Here is a 24,030-nt window from a genome sequence, read left to right as displayed (position 1 = left end):
TACGGCAGAAAAAGAGAGTTGGAAGCTTCACTGCACTTGTTCCTGCCTCAGCTCAAGTTTACATTTGAATTATTTTGGGGGGTTCTTTTTTTTTTTTTTTTTTCTGGGGGTCAGCACCAGCATTTTGTAAACATGCCAAACTTTGAATAAGTTTATGTTTTAACCAATCCAGTGATTCTTTACAGTCCTCTGGGGTTTGTTTTTTACAGTCATGAATTCTAGAAGCAAAATTTGTCCCTTGCAGGAAGCAAAGCTGCCCCCTCCTCTTGGGCACAGCAATAACAAAAGCAAATGAAGGGAAAAAAATTCTTAACAAAGACTTTTCCCCTCTCTTTTTCTTCTGTGATTGCAGGTTGCTAATGTTACTGTGTTTCTCCCTTTCCCAGAAAGATGAGGACATACTATCCAGGGACACCAGTAGTATGTATCCCTGCCATAAACAAATCCATTTCCTTCAGTACTTAAATACTCAGGGCTTATGGAAGCTTCTCTTTGCATAATAAATGTGTTTAATATTTCCTTTACTCTGCAGCATTGTTAAGTATAAACTGTTTCTGTACTGGATTGAAGGGTAGTTTACACAGCACTTTATTTGGATAGTCTGTTTTCTTTTACCATTGCTCCGAAGGGCGTGTTTGAGCAGTGAATGAGTGTTCGTATGAGCATTATTTTTTTTGTTGTTTTGCACAACCCCCTTCTCTCCTCCTTTCCAGCTCAGTCAGCACACTTTCTGCAGCAGCATTTTAGTTCTCTACGTGGAAATGTAGCATTTAGCAGAATAGATGCATAACAAGGATGAGATACTTTTTTTCTCCTTTCCCTCTTCTCCCAAGAGATACCCTGTGACTTCCTCTATTAGTCCATTAATCGCCGTAGCTCAAAATTCAGTCTGATCAAAGGAGCAGAACGAGGTTGAAAAGTGCAGATTCTGGCAATTGACTTGACTGTTTAGATTCCCCGCTGAGCTCATTTAGAGCTGGAATTAAGCTATTCCTGCTGTATTTTTCGTCCTTGGCTCGGCAATAGTGCTGTGCCTGGTGCCGTGCCGAGGGAGTGCTGAAGGCAGCACGGCTGTTCCCACAGCCCGGACCCAGCCTGCAGCAGAGAGCAGCCTCCGGGATCTAAAGAACTGAATCTCCTTGTGCCAGGAGAGAGCTGAGTAATCTTGTCTTAGTTCGATAAGAAGGTCTGTGTTTAGATTGTGTTAGTTATTCGACTGCAGAAAAAAGCGGAGAACCTGTTAACTGAAGGTGCCAGAATAAATTTTGATGATTCTGTGGTTTTAAACCTAAGCATCAGGTTTCCATCTCTTGCAGCTCCCTTTGCCGAGGTTGGTGCGTGTCTTGTGAGTGGGAAGGAAAGAATTTTTTAAAAAATGTACACGGGAAATTTGTAAACGACGTGAAGTTTCTTGTAAAAGTTTTCTTTACGATGTAATGACTCACTTAAGGAATACAGTTGTTTGTAATGCCTATTTGTGTGCAGTTAGAAAGTGGTGCTGTTTTCTCTCATTAATAGTCTTGTTGGTTCTTGTTTGCTTAAGGCGAAAATGCGTGCTGCCCATACCTGTGGTGTTCTCTGATTTTGCAGTCCTTACACATCTTGAATTCCGATTGATGTGACTGGGAGTTACAAGTTCTCCAGGAGTAGTGTCAGACTCTTGGTGTCATTATTTGTGATTTTACAGTTCCCCAAAGTGTGCTAATATTTCTCCAACAGAGGTAGACTCATCTGATGTTTAAGTTCTTATCTCATTAAAGTGAATTACTGTTACTGAAATGTGAATGACATTCTATTATCAGAAAATATTATGTATTTAATGGTTTAAGAGTGCTTAAGGTCAGCAAGAACAGAGAAATGCTGATAACATCACCATAGACTGTGTGATGGTCCTGAAGTGTGAGTAAATCTTTAACTGAAAGAAGTTTTGCTAGACATACCGGTGTTTTCCCATAGTTTAGAACTTTGTATAAAATCCCCAACCTTTATATATGTTGCATTTTACTTAAAAGAAAATAAAAACTGACCATTTAATTGGAAATTTTTATTTTATTGAGGAAAAAAAACTGGCAGTGAGGAAATGGACAAATCCATTTTGTGCCCTGTCCAGAGTCTAAGCTTTTTCCTACATAGGTGGCATGTATCTATATGTCCATAGGTTTTAATTTTAAAAAGAACTGTGACCTTCATCAGGGACCCTATGTGGAATAAAATTAGAAGGGAACTCCTGACGTGGGTGTGCTGCTCCATTCTAGATTGGCACAATAAATAAAAGTTACTGTGCTTTAGCTTACAGAGCTTCCCTCAAATTTCATACTTTATAAAGCATTGGTCAGTACGGTGAGCTAAAATCTTGCTTTCTCTGTGCTTTCTTAGGTTTTTGTACAGTATTGAGGCTTTTCATAAGACAAAATGCTGTCTAGCTGCATTTAAAATAAACATTTTTGCCTAGTTCTGTCTTGATTAAGTTAGAAGGAGGGTACCTGCCTGCTACTTAGATTACTGTCAAACTTGACCAAAAGTAAAGTTGAATTGTACTCTGTTCTTCTAACAGAGCCTATTTTCTCCTTCTGACTGGGTACTAAAAGGCTTTTTTTTTTTACTGCTGCACTAACATTTTCCAAATAAAATGTTTTTGCCAATTTCTGAAGAAATAGCAGAATGAGTACCACCTTAGACATGCTGAAGGAGTCCTGCACCATGGATTATAAACTGAAACAGTTGGCCAGAATAAGGAATTACAGTAATCCCTGATATTAGGAACATGAAAATGAGATGACCTTCTGTATACGCCCTGTGTGAGTTTCTAACCCAGTTGGCCTATAGGCTCCCCTTTATCGCTGTTCCTCCATACCTTCACTGTGCAGAAAACAAAAGACCGGCCGTTCAGCTGGGAAACTGGAACACAGGCTTGCAAATATTACAGACTTTAAATGCATTGTATTTTTTTAACAGTAGTTCGTGATTGGAATGACAGGAAGGAAATGAGCAGAAAACATCCTATTCTATCTCTATATAAAATCTTGCTTGTGAAAGATACAGTTACCACAATAATGATCGGACACTAATTGATTCATTGTGCTGGGAGACAAGTGCTGAGCGGAGGAGCCGGCGGGGTCATTCTCTTGCTCCAACTCCACTTTGGTTGTTTGCTGAGGAAGGGCAGGAGAGGGTTATAAAGCTGCTGCCACTGCATTCAGCGCATGTTTTTCTCAGAAAAGAAGAGACACCGCCAGCCAAGATCTCTTTCCTTTGGAAATTGTAGCTGGGAAGGGCCCCTTTGGCTCAGCAGACAAAGTGGGCAGTCAGACAGCCCCTTTCCTGAATCCCAGGCAGGCACCAGACGGCTGAAGGAAGAGAGGCACCAGGCTGAATTAGATTGCCTCCTGCTTTGGACAGTAAGGCAGAGAGGCAGGCTTAATTGCTTTGCAGCTGTTCATTTTTTCCCCTTCTCCCTCCCCTGCCCTCCTCTCCCTCCTCCCAGCTGACCCCGGCGGCAGCCGCAGCTCGAGCCCCAGGGAAACCTCCCCAGCTTGGGGAGACGAATCCAGGGTGTCTGGACTGACTTTTATCAGCCTTGATACCCTTCCCTCCAGTCCAGCAGCAAACGGGAAGAGAAAGGAAAGTATTAAGGATAAAAAGGCTCTTCAGCATAACCTAGTCAGTTGTTGCTTTTTTCCTGGGTTAGTTTGTCCCCTGGGTTAGTTTGTCCCCTGGTTTCTGAACGCTCCTTGGAGGGGGGGGGGGGGGGGGGGCTGGGACGGCTGGGATGGCGGAGGGCAGCGGCAGGCAGACCTCTCGGTGGCATCCTCTTGGGAACGGCAGCGGGGTGTCACCGCTGGCAGCTTCTGGAACCCTGTCCACATGGACAAACCATGGAGAGCGTTGGAACAAGCCCCCCCCCCCCCCCCCCCCCCCCCCGCGATGTGGCACTCCCGCAGCAGGGTTTAGGAGACGTTTGAGATTTCCCCTCCGGAGCTGCGATAACCATGTACAAGATCTCCCAGGCTGCTGGCTGGCAGTGTCGATGTCAGCTGGGGTTGATTTGGTGGTGCTTTCACTGGTAAAAGAACCTCAACACTGAAATGTTCTTGACCTGACTATTAAAGGAAAAGCTTTTTTAACCTTGGAGAAACTTGCAGGGGTCTCCAGCCCTCAAAAACTGGCTCAGGCCAGACTTGCAGATTTGCATGTATCTCATAATCCCAAACTGTCTGAACCTCATGTTTGTGGAAGAAACAGTTTGTTTTCTTAATTGCGCTCACTCCACTCCTGGATTTAAAAATTCTAAAAGGTGTTTCCGTGCCATAGCAATGAGGCTGCAGTCAACTGCCAGCTCACCTGCGTTGCAGAGAGGTGCTTTGCTCCCCTGCTGCTCAGCCAGCCTTCCTGGGTCTGTTCACCTCCAGCAGCAATGTCAAGCTAACCCAATTTTGCAGCTGGTATCGAATGCCAGAGGCGAACTTTGTAGATGTCTCTTTAATTCCTGCACTTGTAGAATTTAGTGTGTATTTTCCCTCCAGTTCCACTGACTCACACAGTCCTTGGGGGCGGAGGCAAGGAGAGAACAAGAAGGCTATAACCCAGGTCTAATTTACTCATCTGGTAAAGCCAGTCATCAATGAGCCTTTCCCCTCTCTGTCCACAAAGATAGTCCCTCTCGGGAGTCTGTTTGGCCTCCCAGTTATAATTATGGCGTCAGTAGTTTCATACTTGACTGTCCTCCTAGGCTGACTGCATCTCCTCTGCCGGGGTGTCGTGTCTGGGCGATAGCATTAAACCGTGCGATGCCCAGTGAGCCGACGTGCGACACAGGGCATGCAGCCCCACGTTGTTCGGCAGCGCGGGCTGTCACAGCATGCTAATCCCTTTATATGGGACATACTTGCTGCTTATTTTTTATGATATCCTTAAGAGCATAAACCAGAACTTGAGGCAGGCACCAGTGCAGGCTTTTTGCACATTTCTTTCAAGGCACAAAACCGATGGGGGTCTTTGCTCAGGGCTGCTGGAGAGCCGGAGGGTGTCGTTCCTGAAAAGGTAGCGCAGCTACCAGACGCTTTGGTGGTCAGAGGGATTTGTGCCTGTAAGAAATGGATTTAGAAATAAGGTACAGTAGCATGTAAGTGACTTAATTTTTTTCCTAATCTGTTCAACATGCAGCCTACAATAGCTCTGCAAGTTACATTTGAATTAAAACCGGCTCCGCAAGGTACAAAGGCTCTGGAGCCTCCATGAGGGACCGGAAATCCATTGTGGCATCCTGATTAGCGCTGGTGAAATCGGAAACCTTTCTCGGGGCAGATAACAATCTCGCAAATGAAAATATAACCTGTTCATCCTGAATTTTAACAAGGATGGTTACGCAACTGTGGGCCAAATCCAGGATGTGTCCTATCCGTGTGCCCCTTGGTCAGAAAGGATTTGCTGATCAGGGAGGGTGGGATTGCACCCCTGCAGTACCCTCTCCCAAGAGCACCCCTGCCTTATGCCAGGAGAGGCAGGAGGAGGGGTGCTGGGGGTGAGGCTCAGCGCAGAAATTGGGGTTCACATGTTGGGACTGACCCCTCTGAAGCTCTTGCCCTGAATTATCTTAAGACAGGGCCTCTGTTTAATGTTCTTCCCCATGCCAGTCACCACGGCCAAAGGAGGGGTGGTCTGGCTGCGGCCATCTGTGCTTTTGCAGTCCCATAATAGTCCCTTTAATTACAGGTAACAATAGGTTCTGGGTTTTTCTATGTTAATAACAAGTTCCAGGGTATAAATAACTCTGCAATTAAATCAAAACACCTAATGATTTACCATTTGACACCTATGCAGTCTGCCGGAGCCTTGGCTGTGCAAGGAATTTTTTCTACTGCCCTGAATATTTTATAATTGTTTTACAAAAAGCACATGGATGTTCCAATCATTAAGAAATGCCAACCAAGGTACATTGTGGCACCAGGGAGCAGAGAACAAATAGCTACGTCTGTGCTGAGGCCATAGAGAGCTCTCCTTTTGGAGACGCAGCCGTAGTTTGTTTGACTACTTCTGTATATTGACCCTTGTTTTTCAAGAAAAACACAAACAGTCAGGATTGCTTTATTGTGGGACCCATTAACTCCTTCAGAGATTTTGTGGTGTCTGTTGATAAGAGCAGCACACATGTGGCCATATACTGCAGGCTGAAACACCTCTGCCCGCTCTGCTGCATTTGGATGTTTGCAGGCAGATGATGCTGCAAGTCCCTTGCTTTGTGCATTTGGAAGAGCCAGTATATATGTAAAAATATGTGGAAATATTCCTGGGGACTCTAATCATGGTGGCCAAGGAGATAGGGGCTATGGGGAGAGGGGAATTCAACTCTGCTTTCAGTGGGGAGGCATGGAGTGCTGTCTCTCATTTCCGAGACTGGCTGTGATGTGTTTGATGTGGAGCCTGCGAACGGAGTTGCTTAAATATACAAGCGTGCCTAAAAATATAAAAATAAAAGCAGTGCTATTTTAAGGCTCTAGAATCAGGGATTATAAATAGCCCAACTGGTGTGTTACTCCTGGCTGGGTGTGTCGGTCCTAAAACATTACCACAACTGTCACTTCCCTTTGAAGCAGCTTGTCGGGTAATGACGGCGGCAGTGGAGCCTCCTCTGCATTTCCATGGTCCCTTGACAAGCACAGGTCAATGATAAGATGCTCTCCAGGCTGATGAGTCCATCACACAGGCCCTCCCTTTGCCAGCTCAGGCCTGTGGGCACACGCAGCGGGAAGGGTGGGTGGGCGCTGGCAGGGAGCGCTGCGGCACTGGGGTTCGGTGGTGGTGGTGGGAGGTGGCATCTGCAGGGTGAAGCTGAGCTGGCTCTACTGAGCACAAGCTGTGGAGCAGGGGCTGCCGAACCCTGGGCAAAAGGCAAAATAGCTGCGTGGTTAGGTGCTGGTTTGGGACCTGTGGGATGGGGGTTTAGTGCTCTCCGTTGTCAGCCTTCCTCTGTGACTGGCTGGGATTCATCTTCCTGCTCCCATCAGTCAGGCTCCTCCTGTGGCCAGCGGAGGAAAAGATGTTTAGAGGGTCATTTCACCTCACGCTGATGTGCACCTCCGAGATGTGATGCATGGTCAGCGGTGAGGGAAGCCTGGACAACATGCTCAGGCTTCGCCCTTGTCTGCTGGGGGCACCTTTACTCTCCATCTTTGGCAGCAGCAGCAGCTGTGGTGATCCAACATACAAAAGTCTGTGAAGCTGAAAGTCACATAGGTACCTTAAATAGCCGACTTTTTGACTTTCTGACTCTCGGAAAGCGTTTTCATTTCTGTCTGGTTTTCCAGCGTGGTGGCTGGAAAGGAGTACCTTTGGTGGTGTTCCACTGCCTCACCGCCGCGGGCGAGCGGCTGGGGACAGGCTCTTCTCGGGCGGCTGTTTCCGAGAGGAATTCTGGCCGACTCCTGCACCAAGTAATGATATGTTTATTTGCAATATATGGAGCCAGGAGACGTCTCTGGGTGATAGGAATCTGGAGACTAGTAAACAAAAGAAGGCAAGGTTGGAACTCAAACTCTAAGAAGGCTTCTTTGGGTCTAAAGAAAACAACTATATAACCAAATAATGACGGTGTTCAAAAAGGTCTGTGGTGGTGTATCTCAGGACAAGGTGCAAATGTACCTGCCAAGGCCCTGCACTGGTAGGATGCCAAAATCTGGATTACTCTTACAGGGAGCTCTAAGCAGCCTGTACCCAGAAGGTGAAGAAAAGGGAGCTTGTTGGCCTCTCCTTCTTTTCATAATAGATAGGAATAGCCCAGGAGTCTCCTCTGCTGTACCTGAGTCTTCCCCAGAAAGGGGAAGCTTATTTCATGATCTTTCAGTGGAGGAAAACTTGCAAATAGCTTGTGTCTAGCATCAGTAAAAGAAGTAAAACACCGTGATGTCTGGAGGTTTCCGAGAGTTCATGCGGAATTCTTTCTCCATAGCCTGCTTGTAACACAGAGGAGCCGTGTCCTGATGGGATGCTCCCCTAGCGCAGAACAAGCCACTTTTATGGTGATAGAGAAAATGATTTCCATCAAGAAATGAATGGGGATGACAGCAGTGACAAATAAAGATCTTACGGGTTTAAAACCGATAAGCTGACAGCTCCATTTTCAAACCTGGATGACTTAAACTAACCACCTAGAAACAGTATTTTGGCAATTGGGGAGCTTCTGGGGGCAGGGGTTCCTGGGCATGGCTATGCAAAGTTACAGTAAGTGCCAGGTCAAAAATTAAAGCTTTTGTCTGAAGTTGTAACTTGGATCTGAAAACGGGGACTGCTTCTATTGCTTACTGTGGTCAGAGCTGCTCCTAGAGGGCAACAGAAGGACTGATTTAATGCTCCATGTCCTTTTTCTTTTACACTGAACTCTTAATTACGCCTGCATTTCACTGCAGATTAGCAGGGAGTGCGGAGCTGAGCCCAGGACCCCTGGGGTGCAGCGAGTGCCCGCGTCCCCTCTGCCCTGGCCCTGGGCTGCATTCGAAGACGCGGTCTGTGCCCTGCGAGGGTGCCTGTGTGTACGTACGCTCTCCCTCTCGTCTTTCTCTCTCATGGCATGAAGAAGCTCAGTTTGCTTTGTATTCCTGCCCCCCCCCCCCCTTTTTTTCTATAATCATTGCAAAACAGGAACAAATGAGTGTGTCACTTTAAACCATGAAACCACTTAGTCGGTAAAGACAGATTTGGCGTCTTTGTGCTGGCAGCGACAGGCCAGCCCTGCTCCATAGTGATCCCACTGTTCTCCCTCTGCCCCGCACCCCCCACTCCCCACCCCCTCTGAGGTTTGCTCCGTGTTTGCCTGCCTCTGTTTTTGTGGTTGGTAACCAGCAAAAGAATGGAATGGATTTAATGATTTGTTGGCTGCAGTGCCAGCATGATTAAGTCAATAAAGCTTCAAGCTGAAAACAGTGTAGTTACAGTATATGGCTTTAACCTTGTTAATGCATGTTTATGTCCCCCTGCCCACTGTATAGCTGTATGTTGCATAAAGAAGATCTGACCAATCTTTAACCCATTAAATAATTCATAAAGTGAGAGCAGACATCAGCTACTTGCGGAGCGGATCAGTAACCATGGGGTCAGCAATAACTTTGGCTCCCTGGACCATATCCAGCATGTTTAAACTCCGGTGATGTCACCAGGCAAGCTTCTAACCTTAATCATTTGGATGGGTACAAAGGGAAGTTAACTGTTGACATGCAGTGTCTCCGCAGAAGAAACACTTGTGAGTGCTCTGTCACATCTCTGCCTCACAGGGAACATGAGCTGGTTCCAGCCCCCTTGCTTCTTTTATATGCTTCCCTCTTTCCTTACGGCAGGAGCGTGGCTGGCCAAATGTTCAAAGGCACGTTTCCTAGACTCCTATTATCTTAAGTGACAGAGGCAACAAAATCCCACAGAATTTGAGGGAAACATTGGCTGACTTGAGAAGATAATATTTGGAGGTGCTTGGATGGGGTTTTTTCATTGTGGATAAATTTTGAATGAAAAGTATCTCCTTTTGTGTGAATGACAGGGAAGGACATATCATAGGGATGGAAGGGGGCAGAAGCCAGGGATTCAGGAGAGGGTGCGGAGTGAAGCAGGACTGTTCTCACTGCAGTAAAAGCTCTCACAATAAAATACCAAGCACGACTTGCAGGGAAATCCTAGGATTCTCACCCACAACTGCCTCAGCCAGCCTCTTCTTTACGTACCAGTCAAAACACAGAGCTGACTTCTAGCATGCAGCCCTCTTGACACAGCTCCCAGCTGGGTGCCGGGGGATTCTCCAGATGCAGCAATGTCCGTAGTTGTTGCAGCGGCTTCCCTTGCTGGCATGCAAGGGGCGAGTCATGGGATCCCGGGGCGTGTGGCCGGGACATGCTGCGCTCCGCTGGTCTGTGCAGCCAGGTTAGAGGCCCTAGGGGACCATTACAACTTGGTGTAGTTTAGTGCTGTTCTAAGATGCAACCAGCTGTGGCCGGACTCAGAGGAGAGGTGCAGAGAGGAGGCCAAGACAAAACCTCGTATGCCACGTGAAGCAGAAAAAGCCCTTCCACCTCTTGCCGGTGAGCAGCACGGAGCGCAGGTCTGCTGCAGGTCTTTGGGGTCATAACCCAAGGGCACGGGAGAGGCACCATTTCAGGAGGCTGGAGTTGTAACCCACATGCTGCCCTGGGAACTGACCCTGATCCTCCTATTCAGAGAGTAATTTAATTCCTTTTTGGGGGGAAACTGAGACAGAGGGAGAAATGAAGTGGCTTGTCCATAGTCCCGTGGAGAAACTATGTATGATGGAACTGGAAACCGACCCCGGCTGTATGAGCCCAAGTCCATATGGCCAGCTTTTATCCTGTGACTCAGTCATGGAACAAACTCACCGTTCAAGATCATCTCCTTTAGAGGTGGCTTGGGAGTTCACCTTTGACGATCCCATTTTCTGCGTCTCCTTCTGACAAATTGCGTGCTCACAGGCTCGTGAGCTAACCGTCCGCTGCGTATCCAAAAGGACTCTTGCTTGTGCAAGTAAACTCATGGGAGGCTTGTGTGCCGATCTGCACGGCGTCCAGCCAGGTGTGTTCGCAAGCAGGGCTCCGTGATGTGCAGTCTTCATGTCTAGGACTACTGCGGCTATTAGAGGCACTCAGATAAAAACTCTCACGTGTTTTTGTGAGCCAGATGGCTGCATACAGCAGAGCATATCTCAGAATCCACTACATCAGCCCAGTAGTTAATATTCCAAGTGCCAAAAGATACACACCTTGAGTTGGAGATTAGAGCCAGGACCTTCAGTCTGCTGTTGCCAGCATCTGCAGCCAGCGACCGGGGGGCAGACTGACCCCCAGAGCCAGTGTTGATTATTCTCAATCACTCAGTTATTCCCTGTTGCTTTATGGGTGTGCTAACGAAGACTCAAATTAATTTACCCTGTGTTTTTTGGAGGGTTTTTTTGTTGGTTTCATTTGGTTTTGCTGTAATGCATAGAAGCAGTCTTTGCTTCAGAGAAGATGCTCCAGAATTTATGGATTTATGGCAAGTCAAATCTGATCTGAGTAGAAAGTCCATGTTCCGTTTTCTTTGTTTTTAGCTTGGAACATTGTGTGATGCGGCTGAAAATCTTCCCTTACCGGTCTGTTGATTTCGATGAATGAACCCACATATACCTAGTGATGTTTTATTATCACTCACCCACCATAGGGTATATAGCAGCTGGTAATTTTTGTGCATTGACTGCAATTTTTTTTCTGCCTGATGGAAAACAGAGTCGCTCCAAGCATATGCTAATGCTTAATGGGGGGGTCCCAACTTCTGACCCACAGCTAATATCCTGCAAGTCACTTGAAGCTACCAAGGATTCTTGAGCTGGTGTTCAAAATGCCTATGTTATCAGCAAATAAACACCATTAATTGCTTCTAATATGTCATGATGTGGTTAAATGACAAGATCCTTATTAATTTGCATGTATATCAGCCTTTTCAGTGTGTGTGAGGGGGAGTATGAAGTGGTAAAATTATTTAAAATTAGTGGGGAATATTTACAGGAAGGCATAAAGAACTGTCAGTTGAGGAAAGCAGCATTTTATGTTCTTGTCCCGGATGACCTTGCTCCAAGGACAAACCAGAGCTTGATGAAATGAAGCTGCAGATGGCTAGTGATCTCAACTCTGTAATAATGAAATGACACAAGAAAAAAATGAGACATCTACAGTTTGTAAATACAATCTGAATGGAAGGGGAGAAAAGGAATTTTTAAGGGAGATTGAGTTGACTTGGTTACAGCAGTTCAGCTTCGGGTGTTTTAATAATAATTTCCATTTTAAAAAATAATGGAATTGCTCCTTGTTCCCCATACTCAAGGTCACCTTAATACATTTTTCTTTTTTAACATGTCAATACCTTGGTTTTAAAAATTTGATCATGAGGACTACCTAGTCACAGCCTTCTTTGTATCCATTATTTTAGCATGTTATTTATCACTGCATTTGGTTTTGTAAGTTGTGGTGCTGACTTCTGGCACCTGATCGGTAGATGATCTGACACAACCATTTTAGGTGTTTGAATAGTTTCATCTGTTAGGAAAGAGTCAGCTTGTGAGAGGTTTACTACTGAAAAAGTGATGTGATACTTTGCGCCAGACCATGCTTTGTTTATGCACGTACATGAGAAATCAGGAGTATATACTGTTGGGTTTTGCATGTGGGCAGGTTTTCATGCAAAGGGCTTCTCTGAAGCACTCAGGCAGCCAACTGCTATTGAAAGTTAACGAGACTCAGACATCTGCCTCTGCAAATTGAACCTTTGCATGAAAATGAAAAAGAAATTAATGGAAACATTAACTTAGAGAAATATAGGGATTCACAAATCTCTGTGATCCAGACCACTTCACTGTAATTTGCAGAGCTTTTCAGAAATGGGCAGGTAGAAAACTGTTTTCTCCCATTAGCTCAAGATTCCCTGACTTTCACTTTATTAGAGTGAAATCTTCCCCCCCCCCCCCCCCTTTTTTTTTATCAGATCTTTTCTGCTCTCAATACATAAATTCACCAGCCAGTTCTCTGTAGCAGCTTCTGTGGGTCTTGAGCTAACCCCGCTCCTTTTGAATCTCATCGACACCTCTGAGAGCATGCCTTGACATAACACAAGGATTACTTGAGTCAAACCACTTTATAGATACAAGATGTTGTAGTTTGTCATCACAGCTAGCGCAACCTTGTAGAGACAGGCAGAAGGACTACCAGCCGAAATTGGGTGAGATAAATACAGTTTTAGATTATCTCATTGAATTTATAGGCAAGCTGCCCTCCATGGGAGCGAGAGCATGGTGTCACAGGTTGGAGAATCATGATAGCTGTACAAGCCAAATATAAATATTTTGTTCTTTGCAGAGAATTCAATTTTAGATCTTGACTGTATGTTATGTAGACAGGTATAAAACACCCATCTCTGCATTTTGGGGTGTATACACATAAAAACAATAACAGATGCAGTTTATATTAAAAGCATGGTGGTTCAAAAACTGGTGGGAATGAGTCCAGCCCTAAAGCGTTGCTCTCAGGTGGAAGAAAAGTGTGTTACCACCACAGGTACCCAGGTCCCATTGCCATCAGGAGTCTGGCAGAGCCTCCGTGAGTCTCCAGTTACCCTGAAAGCTTTGCCTTTCACTCAGGATGGTGGAGCAAAGCTGTTCTCTGGGCTGCCTTCACCCACGGCCTGGGAGTTCACCTGGGCCAAAGGATGCATTTGCAGGGGAGCTGCTGTTGCTGGAGTCTTGACTGTGCCTCCTTACAAGCAGTGCAGTCCCATGGAGAGTTGCGTGTGTCTGTGATACACCAGCTCTCCCATTCACGTTGTGCCTCAGGCTCTTGGCTGCTCCCAGAGCTATTGCCCATGTTCTCTCTAACAACATGGTGCTGGTAACAGCATCACAGTTTGATTTCAACTTGCCTGCTAAAGGACGTATTTCCATGTAAAAGAAAAATCGCTGTTGCAGTAGTTCACTCTGGATTTTCTGTCCTTCCGTTGCTCTGATTGCTGCTGCTCTTCAATGGCATGTTTTGATGGATGAAACCAGCTCTGAAAATATGGGTAGTCTTTGCACAAAAGCTTTAACTAATTTAATTATTTTTTTTTAAGAGGGGAAGTGGACTCACTTTCCATCTTATTAAAATTCTGCGTGCATTTTTAAAAGCACTTTGGATACTTTGATAGGATTTTGTTCTGTTTTGAACAGCAGGCAGTACAAGAGCAGCTATAGGGAAATTAGCGTTTCGTCTGCTTTGCTTGAAGGGAGGAGATTCTAATACTATTGCTAGCCAGGTGTGGTGATCTTGTCATTACTCCTAGCAAAGAAGGAGAACTACCTTTGAAGGAAGCTGTACATGCTCATGCCGTATGAAAAGGAAGAAAAACTTAAAAGAACTTTTTTTTTTTAAACAAAACCTTATACCCATGGATCACTAACAGTCTTCAAAGAAAGCCTTTTCCTGACTGACAGCCTCCAAGATAAGCTCAGAAACTTGAGTCTGGTATTATTTTACATGCTTGTATATCACATAAATGGGTGAAAGATGGGTAAAAACAAGATCAACAGAGCTGCACAGTTTGTGTTACCAATGTTCATACATTGTGTTAAAACAAACATGCAAACAAACAAAAGCTTTGGAGCGTTTCTGAACTGAAAGGCTGTTTTATCTTGAAGAGCATCTCTGAACTGGGAGCAGAATAGAGGAGATAAAAAAGACAGAAAACTTCCAAAGAGCAAATGGAGAGTTCTGTTAAAGGCAAGAAGCAGAGGCAAGAAGCATATCTAACCCCTGACTTCTACACGAAGGAAATGATCATGGCATCTCACAGCCATCACACTGTTCTGTGGGCTGACACAGTCATTCTGCCAAACCCTGACCCTGGAGTTTGTTTGTTTTGTTCGTATGCATTGGCCAAGCAGATTCCCCATCTTAGTATCTACTTGGACTAACAGCTGTGGAGGCAATGATCCTCCTTTGTAAAGGTGGCATCGAGGTTTTCTATGGGACCACACAAGGTTACTAGACACTGGGAGTCTTATACGTGGCTTCTCCATAGGCCTAAACATGGCACTCTTACAACCAGGAAACTCTTTGTGTGAGGTCACTTTAATACTCTTAGTGTTTTAATTGCTTAGTTTGCGGTATTTGTAGAGTCGTCATGCGTAGCAGGCTTTGTCTTGGACTTCAGAGCAAAGTGCTGAAGGAGAGGCAGCGCACCTATGAGAGAGGAGACGATGCACTGGCAGGCGGGAGCTCAGGGAAACGCAGAGGCATTAGTTTGAAACTAGTATTTGCATTTCCTCAGCAGAACTTCCCATACATTACAGATGTTCTTAAAATACAGAACAAAAGCTGGTTCATGAAACTTCACCCCACCCCTAGAGAACAGCTGTCCCCGCAGTGAATAGGGATGCCCCTAGGGTCCGCGGCCGAGTAGCCAGGGCATCGGCCGGTCGGTGGCACAGGCTCTGCTCCAGTCCTGTAGCCATGGTGTCCCTTTCTGGTTTGGTGTGGCTTTTGGGGGTTTTGTTTGGTTGTTGGGGTTTTTTTTACTGTGTGAGGTCTTGGTTAATTCTTCAAGTTATCTTTGGTTACAAAAAACAAATGGTGGAAAAAGCGGTTTGTCCCTTTCTCGTATTTACAGCAAACATCCACCCTGGGCCACCCGTTCCCTTAGGTCCTCTCCTTTTTGCTGGGGTGCTGTGGCTCGTCTCAACAGCCCTTCTGTTTTAAGCTCTGTAATTACTGGATTCAGCTGGATACCCCATTGCAAGTGGAGGGAGTGTTTCTGAAATCAGCAGTGTCTTTTGAAATGGAATAAACTTTTTAAATGCAGGTACTATATGCGTTTTTAATTAGACACGTTTCCGTTTTTCCACTGCTGCTAACGCTTTCGGTTAGGAAGTGCAGTTCTTCCCCGACTCTGTAAATATCTACCAAAATTTGCAAAGCTGCCTGTCTCTCTCTCAGTAACCTTGCTGTGACCTGGTTATCTGCTAGAACCACAAAGAATTCAGTCTCTAATTAGTCCATCTGTTAACTATTGAAATTCATGGCTTAGTTTTATTGTCTGGGTCTGTAACATAATGCTGAATGGTCTCACCTGGCAGCTTATTTCTTATAAAGCAAATGTGCCTTTCCAAGAGCCATTTTGGTGCAGATAACTGTCTTTTCAGCATTGGACAAATGACTCTGTCTAGCAGCCTGCAGTCCCCTTCATGCCCTCACTGAAATAAATTGTACGTCTCCAATAGCTTTGGGCTTAAGTCAATACAATTTAACATGTACATTTCTTTGTTATACTCTTTGGAGTTACACCGTAAGAGCAGATGGGAAAGTTTAATAATGATAAATGAGTTTAGTGTTTTTGCATAGTCCTAAAAAACAATGAATGCTCTTTATTAAAGATTAGAGGGATTTTTACATATTTGCCAAAAAGCGATTAAAGCTCTAGCTCAGATCCTCAGAAAGTCTTGCTTTTAAATTCTTTTTGGACTGTTTGTTAATGAGGATTCAGAGGAATTAGGGGCCATAAATTTCTTCATTCTCACTTAAGTGAAGCCATAGTGATTACTGGATATATAACTAAGTGCCGAGGACTGGAGTTTATCAACAGTGTTCACACAAAACAATTCATCTCCACACTTATTTACTGCAGTCGTGCAGCTTGTACGTAATCAGATGATGGGGCTGCGCAGGTCGAGCTCATCAGTGGATTTTTAGAAGGATGTAGATTCATAAATATACATGGTAGCTCCCAGAAGGGCTGTTCGTACACTTTCCATTAAGTGGTTGCCCAAATGTTTTGTTGGACCAGACCCACGCTCACCACAGCCAGGCACAGTAATCTGCAGATGCATTTGCCCAGCCTGAACAGCTCACCATTGTGCACCGGCTGGGCGGCTGGGAGGGACTGGTTTCGCTGCGCTGTGCAACCGCTTTCACAGTTACAGTCAGGGGTGAAATACTGACACAAGCAGTAAGAATTCCTGCAAACCCGGAACCTGATTCTTTTCTCCTTGCTCTTGAAACTAGTGCATGAGATGCTAAGTCAAAACACTGAAGTTACCCAAAGCGCCTTTTTGAACAGAAATTGCTACATTGGAAAGCTCGGGGAGAGCTGCAGGAGCTCAGGGCCTGCTGCGCGATGGTTTGCTTTAGCAACAGAAAAATGCTCTCCAGTTCCAGGTCTGCGTGGCATGCCGTTGGGTTAGGGATTCTGCCCATTTGATGTTTTAACATGAGGTTTTGGAGGGAAAAAATGTCAAAACCCCCTGATACTTACATGCAAACATATATTTTTAAAGAGGAAGAGTAAGAATCTGCCATAGCCATCTGTAGCCTCCAGTGGGCTTACAGCTGGTTCAGCCACATGGCCCTTTGGGTGTGAACACCCGCTTCCATCCTTCCCAACTTCGACACTAGAATCCTCCTCTCCTTGCTGTCTTCCTGGATTTTAAAATGGGATAATCCAAACTATAGACAAATTAAGATTATGGCTTGTTTGGCTTCGCCCTACTATGGGAAGGAAAGTGATTTTTCTTGGGAAGTGATGAAAAGGAAAAATGTTTGAAGTTCATTAACCTTTGGTACAGATAGCAGTGTCCTTTAGACTACACCAGAGCTATTCTTAGTCATGACGTTTAAGAGGTTATTTTTTATTGTAAGAGAATACAGTAGTTCCCACTAGTGGTGAAAAGAGAGAACTTTTTCCTTTTTTGTGTTTGTTTGTTTTGTTTTGTTTTGTTTTTTGGCTATAACCTAACTGTGAACTGTAGAAGGCAAGATTTTGAATTCATTCCTTGTCTTCCCATCTATGCTGTTTTGTCCTAATTTCCCCAAAAGCAAAATTTATATCTATAGATTGTTTCTTTAGTGGCTAATTAAGTGTTATACAACTTCGCTCTGAAAAACTCAGCAACCCATTCTGTCTATTTGCAAATGAACTTTGCTGATTGTCATTATTGCTATAGGGTGCCTGCAGAAAATCCCATATAATTAAGCTGTTGTACTGCCACAGCACAAGAGCCGCAATTGGTAATGTGATTTACACTTCTTTACCATTAATAATATGGAAAAATCAACGTTATTTTCTTGATGATGTTTGGGAGAAATTAGAATGAGGTGGACATGATTAGGAAAAGAGACTTTAATGTTATGACTTGTTAATGCAATAGCCCTGAGCAAGACATCAGAATGATTGTCCTTGCACTAAACTCATTTGCTTCAGTAAGCACAGACCCTCTCTGCACGCAACAAGACAAGTTTGGAGGAAATTGGATAGATGGCAGGGATTTTGGTGGTATGAACATTTCAGTGTCTTTTCTTGTGCAGGGTACACAAACCGAATCCCTCCACTTTCAAATATTCCCCTAGAGGCAATCTGCATTATTCAAAGCTTAACTATGGCTGCAGAATCCTGTCTGACATGAAAGCAGAGTGCTAGCTTTACATGAACTTCCATATTTACATCTGTAGTAAATCATACTTACTTTATTCCTCCCCTTCCTCTTTTTCTGTGGGAGAGGTGGAGTAAAATGGGGAGGAGGGAAGGGGGAGGAGGAGAGATGTCCAGCAGAATTGTAAGCAAAGCACCAGTAATAAAGTCTAGTCTTATGAGACTGCCCATGAATAGGAATGATAATGAGAGCAGTGATGAGCTGCAGGTTTGTGTCTTTTAGTAAATTATCTAGCAGGCATTTACATTTCATCAATTGTGGTTTTGCATAATAGACCGAAGTGCTACAACAAAAGGAGGCACCATAAAAATGACTAATTTCAGTGACCTTCTTGGTAATTGCTCTTACAAAGCATATCTTGGAAGGCGTTGGGTGATTCCTCATGGTGAAGCTGCTGTGGAAAGGCCCCCCAGGCCCGAGAAGCTTGCCTGGTGACAAATGCCTCCCAAGGCTTTCTTCTGGCCACTCTGAAACATGGCTCGTATCCTGTTTTCTCCATCTGAGCATGCTTCTAATTGTCAGATGTCAAAAGGGAACAACCATTTTCTTCTTGCTTATCTCCTGATAACATTGATTCTCAAACAAAGGATGTGGGCTTCCATTCTGAAAACAAAGGAAACATGGCCCAGTTAAGGATGCTGGATATAATATACATACTTCTCCCTGCCAATAATAACAAAACATCATAAATAACGTAGAAGCTGGATGTGAAAATGGAGAATGGGGAATACACTGGTACTGCTGTTCCTGGGTACAGCACTTACAGAATCTTGTCCTCAGTGAGGCCCTGACTTCTTCCTTTGTTTTCCTCTTGTATTTCCCTGACCACCTGCCAGCTCCTAAAATGTTTAGACTTCAATATTTTTTAAATTCTTTTTCCCTTTTGGGCTGTGTCTTCATCGTGTTCTTGTGAATTTTTTCCCCCTCTTCTCCACACAATGCCCTTTCGTTGGAGGCAAGTGCTCAGCTGGTGAAGCTCAACTCAGATCTTTCCTTGAGGCCAGTTTACACCGGCCAGGAATCAGGCCCACTGCATTACTGATTTGTGCCTGGCCATGACCTGACCCTGCATTTTTCCATGTTCTCCTCTCCTTTCACAATTAGCTCTCTTCATTGGTCTGATCATGGAACCCACAAGCACCACTTTGGTCCCATGCCCACATCTTCCTCATCTTTCGGGGTCCCTGGTTTGATGGCACCTTTTCCCCTCCTCTGCTTTTAGTTTGCTGTTTTCCTTTCCTGTAGGCTTCTCCTTTACATTCAGTTGCCAAATCCTACCCTGATGCAACTTTTCTTTCCTTATGTCTTTCAGTGTAACAGTTGGGGAACTGGTGGGAAATGTGATGCTTTACTCACATCCCTTCTGCCAGCCAGGCAGCCATGTGACTCCAGTAATGGTAGTGAATCAGTCCCATAGCCTTGGGCTAGTCACAAAGAATTTTGGATTAACGTTTTGTTTCTCTCACTTCTTGTGCCGATACTCAGAAATCTGAGCAGTCCCCTGCCCCTCACTGTCCTCCCCGTGACATGCGGGTCCATGTGAATCCACAAGGTGTTTTGGCCCTGGAACAGCCAAAGACTGGAGAGAGGGCATCAACAGAGAGGATAAGGGTTTCTGTTGTTATCTCCCTGATAAGATTATTTTTCTTTTTTCATCTTTCTTGGCAGGATCAAAATCCTGGAATTGTTGCCAGACTTCAGGAGCCGGGCTCCATCCCAAGCGGAGGCTCTGTGCCTGCACCAGCCACGGTGAATGGGTACACAATGAGGAACCATTTACTGAAGCAGCAAATAATGAAACGACAGCTGATGCAGGTATGATGCCCAGTGCTTCTGTGGGTTGATGTGCTGTCCACCTCACTGGGAAGGACAGGACTAACTGGAATGGAGAAATCACCAGTCAGCAAACACTAAGGAGTAGTGCTGGAATTGCTGGGTTGAGTCAGACTAGGGCTGTGGTGAATCCAGGATGTCATGCCCAGGAGAGGCCAAGGCCTAGTGCTGCTCAACAAGTCTGAGTGCAGATCTGCCCACTCATGTGCAAGGAAAGGATTCAGTCACCTCCGTATCATTGCCGTCATCCTTGGTCAGTCACAGGATTGGGAGGGAAGATGCAGAGAAGGGAGGCTTGGAGAGTGATTCAGCCCCAGGAGAGATGTTCTCCATGCTTGCCTTTCTTTCTGGTTCCCTGGGGATTCACCACAGCAGATATTAGACTCCAGTTTGTCCTGGACTTGGCTGGTCTCTAGCAACAGAAGTCCCTGTATGAGGTTTGTGATATGCTGCGTGAAGGAGCAGGGATGGGGCGATCCAACAGATCCAGAGTTGGATGAGGCAGTGCTGAACATGTGCCTCTGACTTTCTGAGTGTGCTGCTGGATTTGGGTCAAGGAGGCTCATTTCCTTGGATGGGAAATGAGACAAGAAGTAGCTCAGTAAAATCCTCGACAAAGTACTGTCATGCTCATTGATCAAACTCCCTTTCAAAACTGACTCTACCTCCTTGTCATCAGTTGGCTTCAAGCTTAACTGTGCTGCTCCAACACAGCGGGAGTCAGGCCTCAGCTTCCACCATCCACGGGGAGTTCCCCTGGTCACGGCTGCTGTCCACAGCAGGGATGCGAGTGTGGTGGGAGGTTCTGGGGTTAAATGGTGGGAGATGTAAATCAGGTCACTTGGAAAAAGTCAGCAATGCCTTGCACAGGGAGCCCTGCTAAGGATGCCCGGCTTCCAGTGGCTTGCTGCTATGTTGGAGTTAGAAGTGTCAACCAGTGCAAAAGGTGATGGTGCACATGAGCAGAGCCATCCTCCAGACAGGGTCACGGCCACCAGCAGTCTCCTGTTTGTCAATGTGCCCCTGCAATGCTGCCACAGCTTCTGTTCACCAATAGGCTCTTGGACGTCTTGTGTTCCCGGAGCTGGTACTTCAGAGAACACGTCCAAATAGTGAGCACAAGAGGTGCTGGGGAGACACCAGGATTCCTGCAGCCTCCAGCTGTGCTGCACTTGACTTATAAGCTGGTGAACTGGAGGGTCTCCATGTTCATCCAGTTCCCCTTGGGCTGGCACAGTGTCTGCTGAAGGCTGCGCTTCCCAGGTTTGTCAGGACACCTTTGCAAGAAGGGGCATGTGAGCAATTAAGATCCGGTCTGAAATGAACTGTCTGGGCTGAGTTTCATCAGAGGGGTGTGTGTGTGTGCAGGGGAGGTTGTTAATGATGACAGTGGCCACGCTTCAGGTGTATGCTGCTATTCTTGCTTGACAAGAGACTGCAACTTTACTATTATGCCCCTTGTTTTCCAGGAAAAGCAGAGACAAAACATGCTGGGAGTAACATCTGAGCAGAGGAGTTTGTTTGCGGCTCAGCAGATAAATCAGTTTCAAGGTAAGGAGGGAAATGGTGTGTTATGAAAAGCCTCGAGGAGCCAGGGCCTGGGGTCTAATTAAATACAGGGCGCTAAATGATTCTCAGCCCTGAAATAAAAGCGTTTCACGTTTCATCACATACCCTGACACAGGGGAGAGGCCTATGTAACGAAAGGGAAAGATGGAGCAGCAGCCTTTCAGGGCTCTGCCGTGTTTCGAGGGTGAACACGTGCTCCCCAGCTAACGTGTCTCTCTGTACGCAGCCGTGCAGCAGCCCATCCCCACCGACTGCAGCCAGGTGATGCCGGCTCCTCCGCCCAACCACCGCATGCTGCCGTCTAACCCAGCCATGCTCCAGAGCTCCTTGGGCTCTGGCATGGCCCCAGCCACCGCCAGCCAGAGCAGCGGGACGATGGTGATGATCCCGCACAACCCTGGCAAGCAGCAGGGGATTTTTCCGCCTAATTCTGATTTTAACATCCCACTGCGGCCAAGCCAGAACTCACTGGGCATGAACTCGGGGTGCCAAACAGTACACAGCCACTCCGCTGTGCGTCCAGGAATGCCGATGGCAGGCTTCAGTTCTGGATCCTTAGCAAATCACTCTGCGACTCAGCAACACTTGAGGCAGCCGAGCATGCCAAGAATCCCTAACGTCTACCCCAACTCCTCTGCCCAGATGTGGACGCCAACCACTGTGCCAAGAATGCCAAATCAAAGCCAAATGGATACCAGCATGCAGCAGTTCTCCGGTAACGCTCTCTTCTCCAAACAGAACGTGAGAGCGAGTGCACCGGCTCAGCAGTTCTCCCAGCAGGCTGTAGTGCCGCCTAACCAGATCGCTCCCGGCGTCCAGGTCAGACAGATGCAAAAACTGAGCATGGGCCAGGCTGGCCAGGGCTTGAGCTCAATGAGTAATCAGAACTTGAGACACAATTTAACCAGAGGACCGTTGCCAGCTATGAATGTTATGAAATCAGTGCCACAAGGAGTATCCAGTTTTAACCAGCTCAATCCTGCCTCGGGCCTTGGCCCGCCAAGCTACCCTTCCACAGGCCAGCCGCCCGACGCCTTCAGCAGGATGAGCGCCGCCGCCGAGCTGCCGCAGTATGACTTTGTGTCCCAGCACAGCAACTCCATCATGCCCGCCAACTGCAGCGACACTGACTTCCTCGACTCCCTCATGAAGAACAGCAGCAGCAACGACGAAGAGTGGTTGAACAATCTGACAATGATAGACGACATTTTGGGACAGCACGCGCAAAGCTCTGGACATGTTTAGCCGGGAGAGAAGCAGTCTCATTGTAAATAACATACGTATGGCTTTTGAACGTAACAGACAACCCGTGAAAGCCGCCGCCTCTTTCAATACGGAATGAGTAGACTCAGCCAATTCTTTGCCTGCATCAAAGTTTAATATTGGCAGTTTTTCAGATGACTGTATATATTTGAATATTTTGTAAATTATGTTTTCCTAAACCTTAAATGTAGAAGTATTTATACTTCTTTGCTGGACTGTTTGTAAATAAATCTATGGCATAACTTTTGGTTTTATTATAGGGATTTCATTATACCTTGTTATAAATATGCAAGTAATATTGTTAGTTTCAGTAATACTGTGTATTACAGCATAAAATACTTATGTTTTTGACATAACTTAACACATGAACTAGGGGTGTCGTTGCAACCAGACTAAGCAGAAATCAAATGTGGCATCTGTTCTCCCATACCAAGAGGACAGATTGAAAAGTTGAATTTTAAAAAAAATAAAATCCATAAAAGGAGCTGCTGATTCCCTGGTAGCTCAGTCTTGCAGCCCAATTTCGATATGTAGGTCCCATCCGGGCTCCCAGTGCGTTCAGGGATCTGCCCGCAGAGATCCATTTGCAAGATCCCGGGCACATTCTCAACCCGATACACTCCAGTAGGTCGATTCGACACTGACAAGGCGCCGTCCCGCCCGCTGTCCTGCGGTGAGTGCGTGCCTGTGGTGTCCCAGCCGCTGCCCGGCGTGTGTGTGCCTGGGCACAGCCGGCCGCGCGGTGCTGCCCGCAGGGGGTGACCCGGAGGGCTGGCGCTGGGCGGGCACTGCCAGGCATCCCTGGTGACTGTCCCCTTCAGCCGACAGGTAGCTCTGGTTTGCGCACCTCTGCCATGTATATTTGTAGTGTACAGGTGATTTGTTCCTGGTTTTAAGGCTTTTCATAATTTCTGTTTTAATGTGAGACTTTTTTTCAGGGGAAAAGTCTATAAACATTAATAGTTAATTTTTGATGTTTTCCTGTCAGCTATTGTCCTATGTATATTTAAGAGTCTGTTTATAAAAGATTCACTGTACTGTAAACTTCTTAAAATGTTCATACTTTGTGTAATCATATTTTAATAGTCACATCATACTTCGCAATACATTTGTAATATAACGTCAGCTTCAAGCACAGAATGTTTTTTTCTTCATACCATAATAAACTGCCAGGGGAAAATTGCATATACTTTATGTGCTCATTTCTCAGCTACAACATTTCATACCTGCAGATATTTGAATTAATTTGATTTGTCCAGGATGCTACAATGTCGATCTAATAACATGTACAAATGCCTGTGTGCTGTTAGCAGGAGAAATGGGCTAGATGAAGAATGGAAGCAGGCTTTAATTTTATTTTAAGATGGGATTTCTTAGGCTCACTCTCCTTT

The 24,030-nt window shown here is 45.6% G+C and overlaps 1 protein-coding gene across 2 annotated transcripts in view; it reads left to right on the top strand.

Annotated features, from left to right (window-relative positions):
* MAMLD1 (mastermind like domain containing 1) overlaps positions 1-23,824 on the top strand; it is an 83,673-nt gene extending 59,849 nt beyond the window's left edge. For both annotated transcript variants that reach the window (XM_037408326.1, XM_037408324.1), the window contains 3 exons: positions 19,643-19,789; positions 21,277-21,358; positions 21,603-23,824. In XM_037408326.1, coding sequence (XP_037264223.1) covers positions 19,643-19,789; positions 21,277-21,358; positions 21,603-22,621 — 1,248 coding nt within the window. In that variant the 3' untranslated portion in view covers positions 22,622-23,824. The remainder of the gene's footprint in view (positions 1-19,642; positions 19,790-21,276; positions 21,359-21,602) is intronic.
* The last annotated feature ends 206 nt before the right edge of the window (positions 23,825-24,030 follow it).

The sequence above is a fragment of the Falco rusticolus genome, chromosome 14 (assembly GCF_015220075.1).
Source record: "Falco rusticolus isolate bFalRus1 chromosome 14, bFalRus1.pri, whole genome shotgun sequence".
Classification (NCBI taxonomy): domain Eukaryota; kingdom Metazoa; phylum Chordata; class Aves; order Falconiformes; family Falconidae; genus Falco; species Falco rusticolus.
This window is presented reverse-complemented; position numbering and strand designations above follow the sequence as displayed.